Raw genomic sequence first — 18,006 nt, 5'->3', positions numbered from 1 at the left:
ACTCCACGGTTGACTATTATTATGTCATCTTGGGAGTACCCCCTAAATAGTTCTCTGTGGAGTTGACTACCAACACATGCTTGACTATCGTGTAGTTCAAACTTTTGTCACCATATTGTCAGCATCTCAGATATGCCATGGTGGAGGGGATTGACGTAGACCTGAACCAGAATTTTCTCTGAGAGGTTTTTCTTTGAAAAGAAGTGAGAGACTGAGGGGAGGGGACTCAATTTTTTTTGTCTCAAAATTTGGGACACAAACTGCTGATGGGTACTGTTTATTTTTGCTTTTAAACCAAGATTTTAATATTGACTGGTTTTCATGTCCTCTGTTCATTCTATCATAAAATGTGGTGATGGCCACTAGCTTAGATGGCCTAAATAAAATAGACAAATCCATGGAGGTCAGAAATATCAAGGGTTATTAGGCATGATTGCTAAATGGAACTGCTATGCATATACCACTGCATAGCAAATACTGCAGACAAACATCAAGAGAGAACATTATGTTCTGGCTCGTTTGAGGCATCTCATTGGCTGCTGTCAGACACAGAATAATGGACTATATGTATCTTCACCTAATCCAGCAAAGTGATTAGTATGTTCTTATATACTCTCTGGATTTGGTTACAGCGCAGTTTGCTGCTGGTAGTTTTGCAAGTATCAGACATGCCAAGACACACAATATTTCACTACTACAATTTGACGTTTCACTGTTCCTTAAGTCTTCCATTGGATCAAATCTTCTGTTTTTAGCCATTACTCTTGCTGTTTCTATGCTTTCAAAAGTTCATTTGCCAACTGCGTGATGTGCTTCCAGGCAAAATGGACATGAGCAGACTCCACCGTGCGGGCACAAATTGCAAAACGCAGCACATATTTCTCTCTCAGGTAACATGTAACGAGATGAATCTTCTTCGCATCTTTTATACGTTGAAGAAGTGCTTCATTAAGTTCATTAGTGCCCTAGAGTAATGATAAAATGTACAATAATATGTACAATAGTGGTCACTAACATCACACATGTCATTCTAGCAGCTCTGCCAGGGACCACCCTTTAGGAAATTTCAGACCATATGTGATTATTCCTTAGGAGCACCCCTATATCTGGCTAAATCATTAGTTCTACACACTGAGTGATTATTGATATAAAAAATTAAATAGGCTTTATCTACTTTGTATTCATGCCAAAGATTCTAGTTCCTCTGCTTAAAAATGACGACTGGCTTATGTTGCTAACATTGCTCTAGTTATGAGGCATAAGAAGTTACCAAAACAAATAGTATATCTTCAATATACTTTTTGTTTTACAATTTTATATTGAACGTTTTGAAGAGTGGACCTTAAACCTTGTGGGGAATCTTGTCCCTCCACTCCCCAACACACACACACACAATTACGTTGTCCAATAGTTTCTTCCCATGGATCAAATCTCATGTAGACTCTGCTCTGGCTCTGATCACTGACCCAGGATAAACCAATGATGTTGGTATTCCCTGAACTTAGTGCATTCCCACTCCCGCCCGCACACTCTTGGATCATCTTACAATTAAAGATAGAGATATACCTGTAGAAGAGTTTTCTGATTTTCTTGAACTCAGAATCTTCAAAGGAGGAATCTCAAAACTACCTGATACCAGTAGGGAATCTTGACCAGCCATAGCTATGGCTTCACTTTTTCTTTTCTTTTTTTATTACATTTTTATACCGCCCAATAGCCGAAGCTCTCTGGGCGGTTCACAAAAATTAAAACCACAATAAAGCAACCAACAGGTTAAAAGCACAATTACAAAATACAGTATAAAAAGCACAACCAGCATAAAACCACACAGCAAAATTGATATAAGATTAAAATACAGAATTAAAACAGTAAGATTTAAATTTAAGTTAAAATTAAGTGTTAAAATATTGAGAGAATAAAAAGGTCTTCAGCTGGCGACGAAAGCAGTACAGTTTAGGCGCCAGGTAGACCTCTATATTCCAGCAAAACTAATTTTGAATGTTCATGAATTTTAATTGTTTTAATTACAGGTTCATTTTTCATTACAGTTACTTTTGGGGTTATATGACCCTTGCTACTTAGGTGTTTGTATATTAGTTAAACCAGTGGTTTTCAAACCTTCTACCTTCTACATTGACTTGTCTTCCAAAGAACTCTTAACTGCCTACCAAAGTGGCCCTGCATTGCATAGGATTCTGAGGGCATATTCTCTGGCCAATAAGCTTCCAAGGAACTGCAGAGTTCCAGTTTAGAGGCGGGTGGCGCAGGGGTGGTGGTGGTGACTATCTCATCTAAGCCAGGATGGCCTTCATCTAAAACAAACATATTTTGTGCTTGCAATGAAAGGATATCTAATAAGAAGTATTAGCTGGGCATATTGAAAGATTTTTCCGTTAGTTCAGCTCTGATAACAATGCTGAATTTTAATTTTCCCTGTTTAATAAGAGATTCTACAAGTTTGCTAGCCATTTTTGCAGATTTATAAACTTGATTGTCTTCATTGTAAATGTATATTCTTATAAGAGTTGGTGCTGATTGTTTTTGTAGGTCCAGTGACAGCTGTTAGTCATTGCTCTACATGTGATGCAAAGACGCACTTCTGGTGAAATGGAGCATAGCAACATAAGAATTGTCACATTGGATCAGAGCACTGGTCCATCTAAGACCTGAATCCTCTCCATGTTCTCTCAGAGGAAGGTTCTTCTTAACCTTCCTCCTAAATGAATTATTGGTTTCTGCTTCTTTATAGACATTATGTTTACCCTGTGGTGGTGTGGCTTTGTTACACGTGTAGCAACTATCATAATGCAGGGGACCTTTCACAGGGGAACAAATTCAAGGAAAATGGGCTGCCTTCAAAACAGCTGCCCCACATCAAGGCCCTCCTCCCTCCAAATTACCCCAAGTCTTGCTGTTTTTACACTCTTAATTTCTCCATCTCCACCAGTGGCAGCAAATGGTGGTGCAGGGATGGGGAAATACACAGTGTAATGGCATGAGGACACGGGATTAGTAGTACCAGAAATTATGAAGGAAAAGCAACATGGGGCTACTATTTTGGGTATTATTTGCAACGTGAGTTCCGCCTTTTCAGTCTGGATAATTTCTTGAGATGATTGTTGGCGGGTGTGGGGGCGGGGTGTTCTTTGTAAGCTTAACTGGCACTATTTTTCAAATAATTGGTGTTTTTGTTTGTTTGTTTAAATTTAAAAAACTTATTTTTCCCTTGAAATCGGATGGAAAGGTGTGTGGGAGGAGGACATGAAGCTGCCAGAAAGAGAAATGGCTGCTCTGCTTGGTAATGAGGGGCAGCCAAAAGGTTAATTTTCTCAATTTCTTTGCTTTTTGTAAACTGTTTTCCCCTGCTTAATCACATCCCTTAAATCTTAGCGTATCACTTTAGGCATCTGCTCAAGCGGTAAGCTAATGATAATCTGATATCGCACAATATTATCTCTCCAAATGTCAAAGAAAGCAATATGAGAGACTTAATGTGGCTAAGGGTTAATTTTTGGTCCTCCTTGTCATAGCAGCAGATGATCAGCATTAAGAAAGCTGCTGATTTCTTTAAGAGAGATGGAAGAATGGTATTAAAATTAGGCTCGATCACTGCTGGGTTCTTGCTTCCCAAAGCTGTGGAAGAATTTTAGCCATCACTAATATCAATTTCATGTAACAACCAAGTGCTGTAGTTCATAATTGAGTTCCCATCAACTTTCACATAAAGTAAGATCCAGAGCTGTATTTTGAGCTCCCTGCTCCTAAGGGCAATACATGCAAGGAATCGTATAGAAGAATACTGTAGTGTAAAACGTACTACTCGAGATCTACCAGACCAATTCTGTTCATTTTTGTTTTAAACTAAAGCTTGAGCAGTGTAGGCATTCAGAACATTTTGAAAGTTTGAGAAAATATGTTTCACCTTCAGACTACATGGCCTTTAGACTAGTTTCAAGAGAAGCAAAAACAATCTTGAAAAGGCTAGCGAAAATTCCTACAGAGTTTTTGGAAATGTAAAATAAGTCAAATTAAATGGACATCATCTGAAAACCCAAACATTTCATTAGTGGCCAAATAGCAATGCCAATTCATGGGTACCAAAACCAGTTCATTGAACTGCACCATCTTTGCATTCTTCTAATAAGTCAAAATGTCCTTTTGTTGTAGGACCCAAGGCAAAAGAAAACCAAGCAGCTCCTTTAGCTTATGTCATTCTCGATGAAGTACTCCAACTTTCTCATAATGTAGTGTTAAATATTATCCCGCCAAAGAGCAATATGTTAAAGCACAACGGAGGATAGGGGCCTTGGAAAGTATTGCAAGTTTACCTTTAGTCGGAAGCACACCAGTCCCAGTATGACGTCAGCACAAATCTCAAATCGATCATCCTGAAGCACTAGGTCCTTAAATTCATGCGCTAGCCTGACATGCTAAAAATAAAAAGAGAAGTTAATTGGTACATTGAACCAGACTTCAACCAAAACAATAAACAGTTTCAGAGCTAGAAAGAACACAACTACCATCTAGTCCTATTCCCATTTTGCACTTTCTTTCATACATTTCTAATCGATACAGCACCTCACACAGATAAATAGTTAATATGGTATTATGAACTCTAGCCTTGCAAATATATCCACAAAAATTACTGAGGCCTCAGGTAGACCTAGCGGTCTAGCAAGACAGAGGGGTGAAGATCCCGCGATATTTTTATTGCGAGATCTTCCCCTCTGTTCACAAGCAGCACGCAATGACCTCAGAGGGAAAGGCATTGAGGCTGCCATTTTGTTTGTTTTTTCTTAAAGAAGAAGATGCCCACCCACGATGGGCACAGTGCTCCTGAGGAGCTCTGTGTTCCGTGCGTGGGTACCGGCTCTTCGCGAGGAACCGGGACAAACCGCAACACCCGCACACACGTTCCGCGGTCTCATGCTCAGCCCGAGACTGCGGAAAAAGCGGGCCTAAAGTGTAGGGCAAGATACCGTGGCAAGGGAGGGATCATCCCTCCCTGATCCCAGGATCCACTGTGCATCATGTGGATGCACAGGAACAATCCCAGGGATTGCCCTGGGATTTCGCACCGTCTAGCGAAGGCCTGAGTTAGAAAAATAACTACTGTCACCTGGCTACATTGACAGGTGACAGTAATATGTGGTGCATCAGTAGCCTGATATGTAAATACAAGCAACTCATTTGGAATTTACAAATACTTAAGAACATAAGAGGAGCCATGCTGGATCAGATCACAGGCCTATTCTGTTCCCACAGTGACCAGGCATGTTCCTCAGCGATGCCATTGAGAGGCCTATTGGAGGTAATATATAGCCATACTGACTAGTAGTCATTGATAGCCTTGCTCTCTGGGAATATGTCTAATCCCTCTGAAATTAGAAATTATCTCGTGTTCCCTGAGTTTGCTCGGGTTTTTGAAGATCTTCCTTGGAAGCCCTTCTCTCTGTACTACCACCATCAGAGCTACATGGTCAGGTTGGCAACTGTGGGAGGTCTGGAAGCCATCTTCAGCTACAAGACTACCACTCCCTTTGCAGGCTGCACTGGAGGTATATAAAAATGAATAAATAAGTGAAATTTGCTGCTGAAATGTGACAGGAAACTGCTCCATATTACTCAGTAGTACTAAAAGGATTAAGTTTAGTTAGCTTGCATAGTGTTGCAACTATCAAGGAGATGTAAGAGGAAATGTTTGACTTTTCTTGCATTTTTGCAGCTGATTTATAGAAAAAGAATAATTCCCTGAGGTTTAAAATTTTGACATTATTATAATTACTTATAATTATGAGGAATATTTAATAAAACCACTGGGGGGCGCCAAAAGCTTTGGATTTTAAAATCCTATAAAGGCATATGAAGTGCTTTCTCTGTGGCTATACAAGATGCTTAACACAGCCCAATTCTCTACGTGTTTACTCAAAAATCAGTCACATTTTGTTCATTGGCACTTACTTCCCAGTAAGTATATGCATAGGATTGTTGGTTAAAACCATTTTTTAAAAATCAAATATCAAAACTATTTGGACAATTTGAGGTTTGTTTTTTTAGGAATTTAGTTGCCATGTAATACTTTAATATTACAGCAGAGCTTAGGATAATTCACAAAATTATAGACTAAAAGCAATTTTAAATGTGTTTGTTTGTCATAATATAGTCTATAAAAGTAAAGGCCTATATGTTTATTGGAAGGCAAAGTAGAAATCAAAAACATACATACTTCTGTTACAACTAGTTCCTTATTTTTTTAAGTGAACCAACTTAATATGCACTTCCTGGACTAATATGCTGATTAGAACACAGTTATCTCTGAATTTTGCAATACAGTCCTTCACTCAAATATTTTGTACAAAAATGCATATATTAGGAGAAATTGTGTACAAACATGCATATATTTGGGAAAGAGGGATACAAAATGCATAAGATGACTTGCATATGAAAAAGTGAATTTCCGTGCAGTTTTTAAAATATGCAGAATAATGCAGAAACTGGACTGAATGAACCTGTGACTGAATACACGTGAAACTGGGTATGGATTGATTTGACCATCCCTAGTTATAACACGTAAACAAGTTTCATTGGCCCTATCTGTATCAGCTGGCAGTGGGACCACGCATGCCAATCCTGACTCCGTGCCCATGTCACCTCCACGGACTGGGCATAATGTATCAGTAATATATAAAGCCATAGAGCACGACACACATAAAACCAACAGCCCACTACAATCTTTAATCAGAAAAATAAGGAGGGGTAAAGACTGCAGGAATTAGGACAACTCACATCAGACTTTATGGCCATATGTTTTACATATATTGTGTCCAATGAATAGGTGCAAGGGAAGGTTTGGGATACAGTGGTAGACGTAAGACATGCACAGGACAAGCAGATGCAAACCCTATAGTCCTACTGTGTACTGGTTCTACAGAGTTGGCCAATAGTGGATATGTTTATTACTGCCATTAAATCCCTTATTTTCTGGGATTTAGCTTTCCTGACCCATTGTTCTTAACCCCCATATTATATAAAGATACATTTTAAATATTAGACATCTTATCCTTAAGTTTAAATTCGGCTCTCCACTGTTGCTAATGCACATATAAGTCATGCTGCTTGAATCATGGCCAATCTATATATATAAAACACTTAGGTATGTTTCCGTACAGGCTTCAGCTGATACAGGTTGCTAAGCAACAGTAACAATGTGTAACGTCAGCTGATACAGGTTCCTAAGCCCCTCGCCTGACTCCTCTGGGCTTTCCAAAGTAAATCCTACCTCCCTTTCTGCCTCTTTGCTCCCCCCCCACGAAGGGGGCAGCGCCACGGTCCGGAGCATATGTGAGGCACGGCCAGGGCCCTTGGTGGCCGGGTGGGAGGCCGCCCGCCTGTTGTGAGCCGAGGCCCCAGCCTAATCTCATGCGAGCTGGGCAGGCAGCCCAAGGCTGACAGGAACCCTGGGGAGAGGGTCTGGATCATGAGCAAGGCACAGCCAGGGTTCTTGGTGGCCGGGTGCGAGGCTGCTCACCTGCTGTGAGCCCAGGCCCCGGCCTAATCTCATGCGAGCTAGGCGGGCGGCCCAAGGCTGACAGGAACCCCAGGGAGAGGAGGACACCTGCTCCCCCTCCCCCTGACCTCCCTGCCCCCAGGTCTGCCCGACGGCGCTGTATCAGCAACCTCCAAGCAGCCCACGCCCCTCCAGCCCTTCTGTCTCTCGGCCGCTTAATGTCTGCATGACTGGGCTGAAGTGAGTCATGACTCGCTCGAGTCCCGTTCATTTCAGTGGGACTACTCTAAGTAGAGCTTAGATTGGATTTTGCCCACGGACTGCATCATGAACGTATATATAAGCAACAGTAACAACGTGTAACGTCTTAATGTTTCTGTACAGGCTTCAGCTGATACAGGTTGCTAAGCAACAATAACAACATCTAATGTCTTTGCTTAAACACACATCATCTTTCATGAATTTAAAATGGCTGAACCATGTGAAAGAACTCTGAGAAACCGTAGAAGAAATGCTAATGAAACATTAGAGGAGCGATCAAATAGACTAAGAGACCATTTACAATGAAATCTATGAATGAATACATAAATAAAATGCAATGATATTTAATTAATAAACTTTAAGATATGCTACAATGCCGTATGTTACACCGGGTACAGCTAGTAAGTTTAGAAAAGGCAAACAGACTCACTTTGTTTCTTTGTTCAAATTGTATTTAATTTCATACACACCCCATTTATTTCTCTTATGCCTGGATGGATTTTATTCTTTACAGTAAGTTTAAAAATTACTTTGTCACTAATAACTAGGCCTGGACAACTTGTGAACCACCATGCTGAATGCTACCTGCCACCAGTCAGATGCTCAACAGTCTGGAATCCTGGGCAGGCAGGAGCTTAATGGGGGCCATTAGATACCAGTTGGGCTGCATTTGGTTTGCACAAATTGTTGAATGCCTGCAATAGAACATTGTGATAAGACTTAAGGAAATATTGTATTCTTTGAATATGTGTACTTTTCGGCCACATCTATGTCTCTATTCTGATACTTTCTGAGTATCCAATGGTAAAATAAAATATTTCACCTTGCGGATGTAGTCTTGTAGTCCCTTCACACCATACATCCGAAAGACAAACCACAGTTTCAGGGAACGGAATCGTCGGCCCAGAGGGATTTGCCAATGCTGGGGATAAGACCATGAAATATTACTTTTGACACAGCAAGGGATCTGTACCAAGAGAAGCTGACTATGTATTTTCAGACCTCTCTACAAACAGGAGAAATATTATTTTTAAGACAACACTGAAATGCTCAAGAAACCAAATGTGGCAGATTCCAGACTCCTTTGGACATAGTATGTAGATGTGTGGATGATTAACACTCTGCCTATTCTCCCTCCTACAAACTACAATGACTCTTGAATTGGTCTGATGAGAATGAAAAATAGAAATGTTGCTAGAAGTACGTATTAATATTCTTGTGGGGATAAGTACTTACCCTGTAATCTGTAATAAGTCCTGTAAATTGGGAAGGAAAAATATAATGCAATAATGTTATTATGTAATAATATATAATCAGACATTCACTATTACAACTATTGTGCCACATTATGATACTTCAGGCAGTCCTATCCTTGAAACATCTAGGTAAATAGAACGTTAAATTAAGCATGGTGGTCTTCCACCCATGAAAAGACCACTGAGGAAGAAGTTGGCACTCGGTAGAGCTCTTCAGAATTAGCAGCAACAATAGTATATATTTTAGGCCTGTTCCAAATACAGCAAAATTCCTAAATGGAAAGCACTCTGCTATATTGAATGCTTTCTACGTAGGAAATAGATAGTTGCATGCAACGATCTCACTCTTGTGTATTTTCCTGAGTGTGTATGTGGTTGAAACAAAGAGCCAAATTGTGGATTTCTCTAGTGCACACAGGGAAATAAAGCCACATCCAATCCACACCATGTAGAATTTTTGGCATGACTGAGGTAGGAACCTGCAGTGAGACCTTGCAAGTCCAAACTAACAAGCCCATCTGTTATTTCTCACCTTATTTTATTTTCTTAATTAATTAACATAGGCCCTATCTTTTTTTTTTGTTATAGAAGCTTTCATACAAAACAATATGTTTCCAAAAAAAAACCAAAAGGAAGTGTTTCTATGTATGTCCTTGATGGACGCGAAAAAACCATACATCCAATTGTTACGAAACTTTTAGGAGTTGCTCTACCTGGGATGGTTTTAGGTACGGTGAAAATTTTGACCACTATCTTGAACCAAAAGGTGACAAATCAACATTTTTAACATTTTACTGCTTCAATACCATTTGATCTATTTCAGCCAAACATCACATATTCAACAGTGCAGCAAGCAAATTTTAACCATACCAATATTCATGTTTTTAGACATTAAAAAACCCAAGCCCCAAATATTGGAAAAATAAAACAAAAGTATAAAGTATTTTTTAAAAAGTATTTTAAAAGTATATAAAAAAGAACAAGCACAGTTTGAAGCCAGAGAAGATTAGTTAGCTGAGTTAGAGGCCTACCCACTCTCCTGTGGTGTGGAGCACTCCATCTAAGGGGGATGGAATGGACAGACCCCTTCCCTCATGGAGCTATAGGGGTGGATCACCACCTCTGAAGCTTTCCGGAAAACTTGCCTGGGATTTGAGTCAATCCGTCTTGGAAGATTCTTAAAGATGTTTGGGGGCAGAGGAACAATTTAAGAAAGGCCTCACCTTTTCTCCCACAGCACAAACTTATTAGTGGTGTAACTATAGCGAGTTTCTGAAGAAGATGCGGCAAAACAGATGCAAAATCTGGAATCCTGTAAGGCCTTATCTCGCTGTGTACCGGTTTCTTTTCATTTCAGCATTTCATTACTAAATATATGTAACTGTTTCTGAATGTTTTCACTCCGTTACAAACATATGTAATTGATGTTACATGTGTCCTAATCCTGTTGTAATTTCTTTCATGCTAACATATTGTATTAGTCTGTTTACCCCCAGTGTCTTGATTGTTATTTATACTTTGTGCAGTTCTTTGGCATTTGTCTCTGTTGGTTGTGACTGAAACCCAGAAAGGATCCACAGTCCCACTGACATTGGAGCCACCAGCCTCCACTGATTCCCTCCTCTCACTGATCCCATAATTGCCTGCCACCTTATTTCCATTATCTCTGCAAATGTGGGGTTGGGACTGTTATCAGTGTTTCACTGATTATAGAGATAATACTCTCTATTATCCTTTTTAAAAAAAATCCCCCAGGGTATTATAAAGTTGTACAAAACTGGAATGATAAATATCTCGTCTCAATGAAACAGGCAGATTTCAGTAGGAACTGAACCAGAACCCCAGATAAGCAGCTGAAAAGCAGACTTTTCCATCTCTCTGGCAACGTTGATTTAATGGTTGCAGGGCCAGAGCAAAGACTGAGGCAACTGCCAACGGGTAACTAATTGCATGTTGCCGTAACAGGCGATGTGTCTAATGATCCACTAGTAACCTCTTGGAAGCAAGCTGTACAGCATAATGCACTCAGCTATTAGTCCTTGTCATGATGATTATAAGCCTTAGCCTTGCATCTTTGTGTAGCCCGGATGAACTTAATTAAGGCTACATATGTGGCATTTATAATATAGTACAGAAGAGCATCCTTCCAATGGTGCCACCTGACTGCCATTTGTTGGCTGCCAGGAAGTCATGTGCAGTCCCTGATGTGAGAAAACAAATTGACACAAAATTATAGTGGCAGACAAAATATGGATTTCTCTCTCTCTCTCTCCCTCCTGAGCAGACTTAATTGCTAGGCAATTATGAAAGTACGTACTACAAGCAGGTTGACCACACACACCTTTTTAGTTACATTCTAGAATGACAGAGGAAGGGCTTTCAATGTCAACTTTGCCAGCTATTGCCTGCAAATTATCTAGTACCTAATATTAGGCTTCTGCTGCCATATCCAGGAAGCGCTTCCAGATTTGAACATGTTTCCCATTTTGCCACACAGAGTATAAATTAAAGGAAACTTATTGAAGAGGGTAGGGTCAATTAATTGCTAACCCCTTTTCCCTGGTAAAAGCCTGGGGTTTGATCCAAGAGCATAACAACAGCTTTATAGAGTCAAACAGGTATTAGGAGCTGTCATAATGTGTCCGATTAGCGAGTCCATCTTACTTGCTGTTGTTGTATTTATATAGTGCCATCACTGTACATCTATGAAAGAAAGGGCCTGCCTTTAAGTGGGGGCAAAAGAAAGATATCAAAAAGCCAACATTGGCACCAACGGAGGCCCTTTTTCTTTTCTTTTTAGCAGCTGGAAGGGGAAAGTTCAAACCTCCCCATCCTGCACGGTCCAGGTCAGGGGCCGAGGCACTAATTTATAAATAATAAAATAAGAAAGAATGGCAAAGTTGTGCACAATTTATATTTAATGTATTGTGAAGTTTCCCTCTACATTTCAACAATGGGAGAAGAAAGAAAACAAAGGAAGCAGGGAAAGGATAAAAGAAATGTGAGCAAATGCAGTTACACACAACTTCGGCACCATTTCAATAGGGAATGAGATTTAAACCTCGTGCCTCTGTTAAGACTTATGAATACCTATTTTATCCTGAAGTTGAAAATGACAGAAAGAGAATGAACAAACCCACAATGCAGATTTTATTGGGAGGAAAAGAAAAGTATATTTACCAAAAAAAAAAAAAGGAATGGGGATAAGATATGTTCGGGGTGGAATTTGGGGGGAGATGGGACACAACCTATTCAGTTATTTGAAAGGCTAGGTCAAGCCAATCCAGTTGTTATCACTGTGGGCTCAGTAGTTAATTTTTTGCCTGTGTCAGAGTAATAGAAAATAACAGAAATATTTATAAAATTAACTTGGCATGTTTTTTGTTTTGTTTTGTTTTTAAAAAAATAACATTATTGTCAGGGAACAGAATACACTTCATGTGCAAAGAACTGCCCCTGTTGGCAAATTCTGGCCAGAACAAGTTCCCTTCCCTGCCTGTGAATATTCTGTTCTTGAGAAAACCAAATCGCCTATCTAGCAGAAATGCAGGGCGGCTGAAAAGCACAGGCAAAGGTTTCCTCTGTGCCCCAGCCACCCTGCGTTAGATGCTCAGCAGCTTCTGAGTTTGGAGGCTGCTGAATGTCTTCAGAGGATTGCACCCTAAAAGTCAGCAGAGCACCCAAAGCTTTGAGTGCTGTTCTGCAACCTGCGTGAAACTATACTAAACTCAAAGCAGCCTGGTTCACACATACTACTAGTGAAAGGTTTGTTGCTCTACCTGATATTTGCTTTGCAGACGATCAAACAAATTGATTTGTTTTCTCAAGAACTGGGTTGTTTGTTTCCCTTCTCCTCTGCCCGCTTCCTGCCTGTATCCCAACTGCCTTTGCTGCACTGTAGTAATGACATGTAAAGTGGATGGGTTTTTTTATTGCTCATGCCCACTGCCTCTGTAGCCTTGCAAAACAACCCATGAATAACCCACAATTCTGGGTTTGCATGTAACAACAAACCATGGTTTAAACAACCCACAGATCACAACCCAACAACAAACCATGGATTCTTTTTGTGGTTTGTTTGTGGTTTACAACCCATAGTTAATCCACAGCTCCAGGTTTGCATATAATGAAAACCCATGATTCAACCAACCATGGTTAATTAAACCAGGGTTTGTTGTTATGTGTGAACCAGTTCAATATAAGGGCGGTTTAACGATCACCTCAGTTTTAAAAAGATTAACCTTCCTTTCCTATTTTGTATGGATTTCCCCCCATTGTCCTCCTAATAAATCACTTGTTTGCATTTTAAAAGCAGAGGGGAGGCTGAATTAGTAGCTGAGGCATCAGTTAAAATGTTCAGGCAATGCAATGAAATTCATTGGGCCCTACCAATACTGCCTTGGGATTTCCATGCTTAATTCCTTGACCAAATGCATGTGTGTGACATTGACCTTTGGCTTCTTGGTTCATTTTTTCTTGACTGATCTGCTGCGCTATACATATTTTTACTTAGTTCTCTGTCAGTGATTCACTCGCTGTCCTTTGATCTAACCTTAGCCATACTAGTGTAATCAATCTGTAAAATGGGCATCCCACCCACCACAACTCGCTTGTCTTCTACAACAGGCTAGACATTTTCACAAAAGTTTACTTCATTCTTTGCGAATATGCTACAAACGTGCATTATTGAGTAGTCTGTGGATAAGGTCTCATGTGCTTTAATGATTGGCTCTGCGCATATTTCTAGATCTTGTTTTCTCCTTGTGTTTCATTGTATCAGTCTGGACTATGGTACACTGATAGCATATGCTGGCCTCATATCACCTGTAGAGGTCTGCGTAGAGAGGGCCTAACTTCTTCTTGAGTTAGAATTCCACCCTTGGATATGTAGATAATGGAGCCTAATTACTCTAGTATAGCCTTCCTGAACCTGGTGCCCTGCATATATTTTTAACTACAACTCCCATCAGCCCCAGTCAGCATGGCTAGTGGCCAGGAATGCTGGGAGTTATAGTCCAAAACATGTGCAGGGAAGGCTCCTCTAGTGTCTAATAGAGGATTTGGAAATGTTACATTAAATTTCCTTGTATATTTGGGAACACTCCATTTCCCTACCTTTGACATTGACATCATGTAAATGTAGCACATTATTGCCCATATTAACAAGCCTTAGCTAGAAAAAGGGAAATATGTTTTATATTAGCATCTGGCAGAAAGTTAGAAGGTAGAGGGTAAGTATCAGTAATTGTATTGGAGAAACCTGAGCAGCCATGCCTTAAGGCTGTGCTTTGGGTCCTGTGCTTTTTAGCATTTTAATTTATGACCTGTTAAGAGGAAATGAACCATCAAATTTGCACATGATTGTGTTATTCAAGAAAGCTAATAGCTGAGGTGTTCAGGGCCTCCGGAAGAAATGTCCTATCACTGAGGGGAAAGGCAGCAAAATGCCTGGTCAACAGTATAATGGCAGGCATTTTTGGTTCCAAATTCGTGAAATCAGGGATGGACTGACTTCAGCTTTGCATGGTCTGCTTTAGTTTTACTAGAACTCCTGTGGTCCTCTAAAGGTGATCCAGATTTACAAACCGAGAACTCAGGATCTCTGAGCAGTTAAGGTATAATAAGTCAAGGGTCCCCAACCATTGGCACCACCTTGAAAATCTGATGGATACATAATCTACACTATTAGTGCTTTCAGACAGAGGGAATTGCATTTCCTTACTGTTGCTCTGCTTTCTGCTTCTCTTCTGCATTTGAAATGAGCTGCATTACATGGGAGGAGAGCAGCAACCGCATGGCCTGTAATTTAAAACCTCACAGCTCATATAGTTGAATGTGAACAGCGCCGTCTAGTGGGTGTTTTCTAGCACAACTTTCAGACCAATCGGGTTTTCATAGGTTTATTTTAAACGGATTAACTAGGAAAAGGAGCAGTAAATACAGAGATGGCGTACATACATATATACACATAAGAATAAGTTTTACTCCAGAGTAAATCTGCATAGAATTGCAGTCACAAAGCTTTGAACAATTCTGTATAACAGTAACAACAACAACAACAACAACAGCTCTTTAATGGAATTGTAAGGATGCAATTCTATGCATTGTTGCTTGGAAGTATCTCTGCTAGAAATGATTGGGATTTACTGTTGAGTAAAAAGGTTTGGAATTGGATTGTTAAGCATTTACTCCAGACATCCTATAAAAACTTACTTAGGAGTAAGTTCCAATCAACTCAATGAACTTACTTCTGAGTTGGTATGTATAAGGTTGTGCTGTTAATGTGGTGTTTAAACCTAGATACTATTTGTACTGGCAAAAGGACTCAAAACACACTTTCCTTGTGGTTTTCAGTGACTTTATGTATTGAATTTAGCTGTCAGAAAGCTTCATGCTTTTCTGTCAAGAACCTGTGTGGTTGAATGGCTGAAGTTTTGGATTTGAATCCAGGAAGCTGGAGCTCAAGCTACATTTCAGCTATGGATTTCAGATTAATTATAATTGCTTAATGACCCATGTCTACAATCTGAAAAAAGAAACACTGGATAGTTGTGAGGATAAATGAGATAATTTTGTATTAATGTGGTTTACACCTATAAAGTGCAATAGAAATTATTACTTGCAAAAAAAGCCATGAACTGAATACTGTAGCAGATGAAATAATGTTTATTTTTACAGTGTATGGGCCTTGGGTAAAACGAGCATCTATGTAATCAAAATAGCATCCTCATGATTTCATATGATTTTTAATTTTTCATATGATCTGCTGCCCTTCAGATGTTTGAGATTACATTTCTCACCATTCCTGACCATGGGACATACTGATTTGCAACTATGGAACTTATAGTCCAATGCCTTTGGGGGACACCAGGTTGTGGAAGGGCTGCTCTAAAAAAAAAAAAGAGAGAGAGATGTATAGGCCTGTTCCAGCAGGCCTTTGGAGAATAATCTGGCCCTCCATCTATGTTAATGTCTTATAATTTTGTTGTGTATTTTAAACGTTTATGGTTTTTCCCCCCAATGTATGTTTTAAACTTTGTAACGCCGCCTTGAGGCCCAGCATTGGGCAAAAGGTGGGATACAAAGAAAAATAATAATAATAATAATAATAATAATAATAGGTGGCCCTAAGTTCATCATCAGTTTTCCACAACCCCACAGTCACCACTGCATAGGGTTTATCTGCTTGGGAGAACGAGAATTTCACTTGCACTTTCTGCCTCCTTAAGGATAGGGTGACCATAGGCACCGGTTTACTCCGGTAACCACCGGGGAAACCACACGATCCGGAGGATCCGGAGTGGGCCGCTGAAACACCGGGGCGGGGGGGGACTCGGCCGCGGCTGCCCTTACTTGTCTGCAGCGTTTTTTTCGGGTGCAGCGGCGGCCATCTTTAGAATCCAAACAACACAGGCCCTGCCCTGGCAAGGCAAGCGAGGCAGAGGCGGGCGGAGGCGGCGAGGTGGAGGGCAATCTGCGGCAAGTGCCGCCGCGGCCGCTGTCACCACCGGCCCGCCGCCGCCAAGAACACGCAAGCGGCAAGGGCAAGCAGCGAGGTGGGCGGCGCGGCCTGGCGTGGCCGCAGCGGCAAGGAGAAGAATCGAGGCGGGCGGCGCAGCCCGGCACAGCCCGGCGCGGCGCGCCCCATCCTGGCGCGGCCGCAGCGGCCGCAGCGGCAATGAGAAACATCGAGGCGGGCGGCGCGCCCCGGGCACGGCGCGCCCCGTCCCGGCGCGGCAAGGAGAAACATCGAGGCGGGCGGCACAGCCCGGCGCGGCGCGCCCCGTCCCGACGCGGCCTGGCGCGGCCGCAGCGGCAAGGAGAAACATCGAGGCGGGCGGCGCGGCCCGGCACAGCCCGGCGCGGCGCGCCCCGTCCCGGCGCGGCCTGGCGCGGCAAGGAGAAACATCGAGGCGGGCGGCGCGCCCCGTCCCGGTGCGGCCTGGCGCGGCCGCAGGCGCAGCAGCAAGGAGAAGCAGCGAGGCGGGCGGCGCGGGCCGAAGGCACCAAGACAAATGGCAAGGCAAGGGGGGGGGCAGAACAAGCAGTGGGGGGGAAGCAGCGTGGTGGCGGACCAAGGTGGTCATCAGGAGGACAAGGGAAGCCATAAGGGCCAGGTCCCAGGACAACCTGGCAGGGCAAGGCGTGCGTGGGCCGGTCAAGCGGAAGCGGAAGGAAGGTGGAGGACATCCACCAGCCACGCACCAGGCAGCAGCAGCAGGACACGAGGTGAGGAGGGAGGAGGCAACTCTGCAACGACGACAACGTGGGAAAAGGTAGGACAAGGCAAGGCCACCATCCTCCCTAATTTGGCATGGGGGTGGTGAGGTGGAGGGGGGAGAGGCCGGGACGCAGGGCTAGGGAAAGGCGGGAGGGGAGGCTAGAGCTTGAGAGAGGGGCTTCATTGCTTCAGCCACTTTAAAATGGCTATTTTACAAGTTTTGTCCCTGAAAAATGGATAATGGTGATGTAATGTTAAAAATGCTCCTTCTCTTCCATTTGTCCATATTTTTAAAGTGCTAAATACAATGAAGTATATTAAAGCTCCTCTGAGCGTACACAGAGTGTGTTTCCATTATTATTATTATTATTATTGCAGGACTTTTCCCCATGCTAGATGGCTGGGCTCCCATGCTGGATGTGTGGGGAAACAGGTACATTTGACCAAGGCTTGGGGTCCAGGGAAACTAGCCCGGGTTGCAAGACCATGCAAACTTATTTCCCAGTATCTACATGTCCAGATAATGGGTGGTGATGCTAATAAAACTCCTTCTGCTGGTGATGTGATAATGGGTGGTGATAATGTTAAAAATGCTCCTTACAATCATTAGATTGTAAGCCTATGCGGCAGAGACTTGCTATTTACTGTTTACTCTGTACAGCACCATGTACATTGATGGTGCTATATAAATAAACAATAATAATAATAATAATAATAATAATAATAATAATAATAATAATAATCTTGCTGTTGATAATGGG

At 41.7% G+C, this 18,006-nt stretch overlaps 1 protein-coding gene across 1 annotated transcript in view; it reads right to left on the bottom strand.

Moving 5' to 3' along the window:
* Positions 1-611: 611 nt before the first annotated feature.
* The window catches only part of DDC (dopa decarboxylase), a 55,507-nt gene continuing 38,112 nt past the window's right edge, over positions 612-18,006 (bottom strand). Inside the window, exons 11-14 of the mRNA XM_063130518.1 lie at positions 9,005-9,024; positions 8,592-8,690; positions 4,329-4,430; positions 612-965 (exon numbers count right to left, since the gene is read on the bottom strand). Coding sequence (XP_062986588.1) covers positions 774-965; positions 4,329-4,430; positions 8,592-8,690; positions 9,005-9,024 — 413 coding nt within the window. The 3' untranslated portion in view covers positions 612-773. The remainder of the gene's footprint in view (positions 966-4,328; positions 4,431-8,591; positions 8,691-9,004; positions 9,025-18,006) is intronic.

This window comes from Elgaria multicarinata, chromosome 1, assembly GCF_023053635.1.
Source record: "Elgaria multicarinata webbii isolate HBS135686 ecotype San Diego chromosome 1, rElgMul1.1.pri, whole genome shotgun sequence".
Lineage (NCBI taxonomy): Eukaryota > Metazoa > Chordata > Lepidosauria > Squamata > Anguidae > Elgaria > Elgaria multicarinata.
This window is presented reverse-complemented; position numbering and strand designations above follow the sequence as displayed.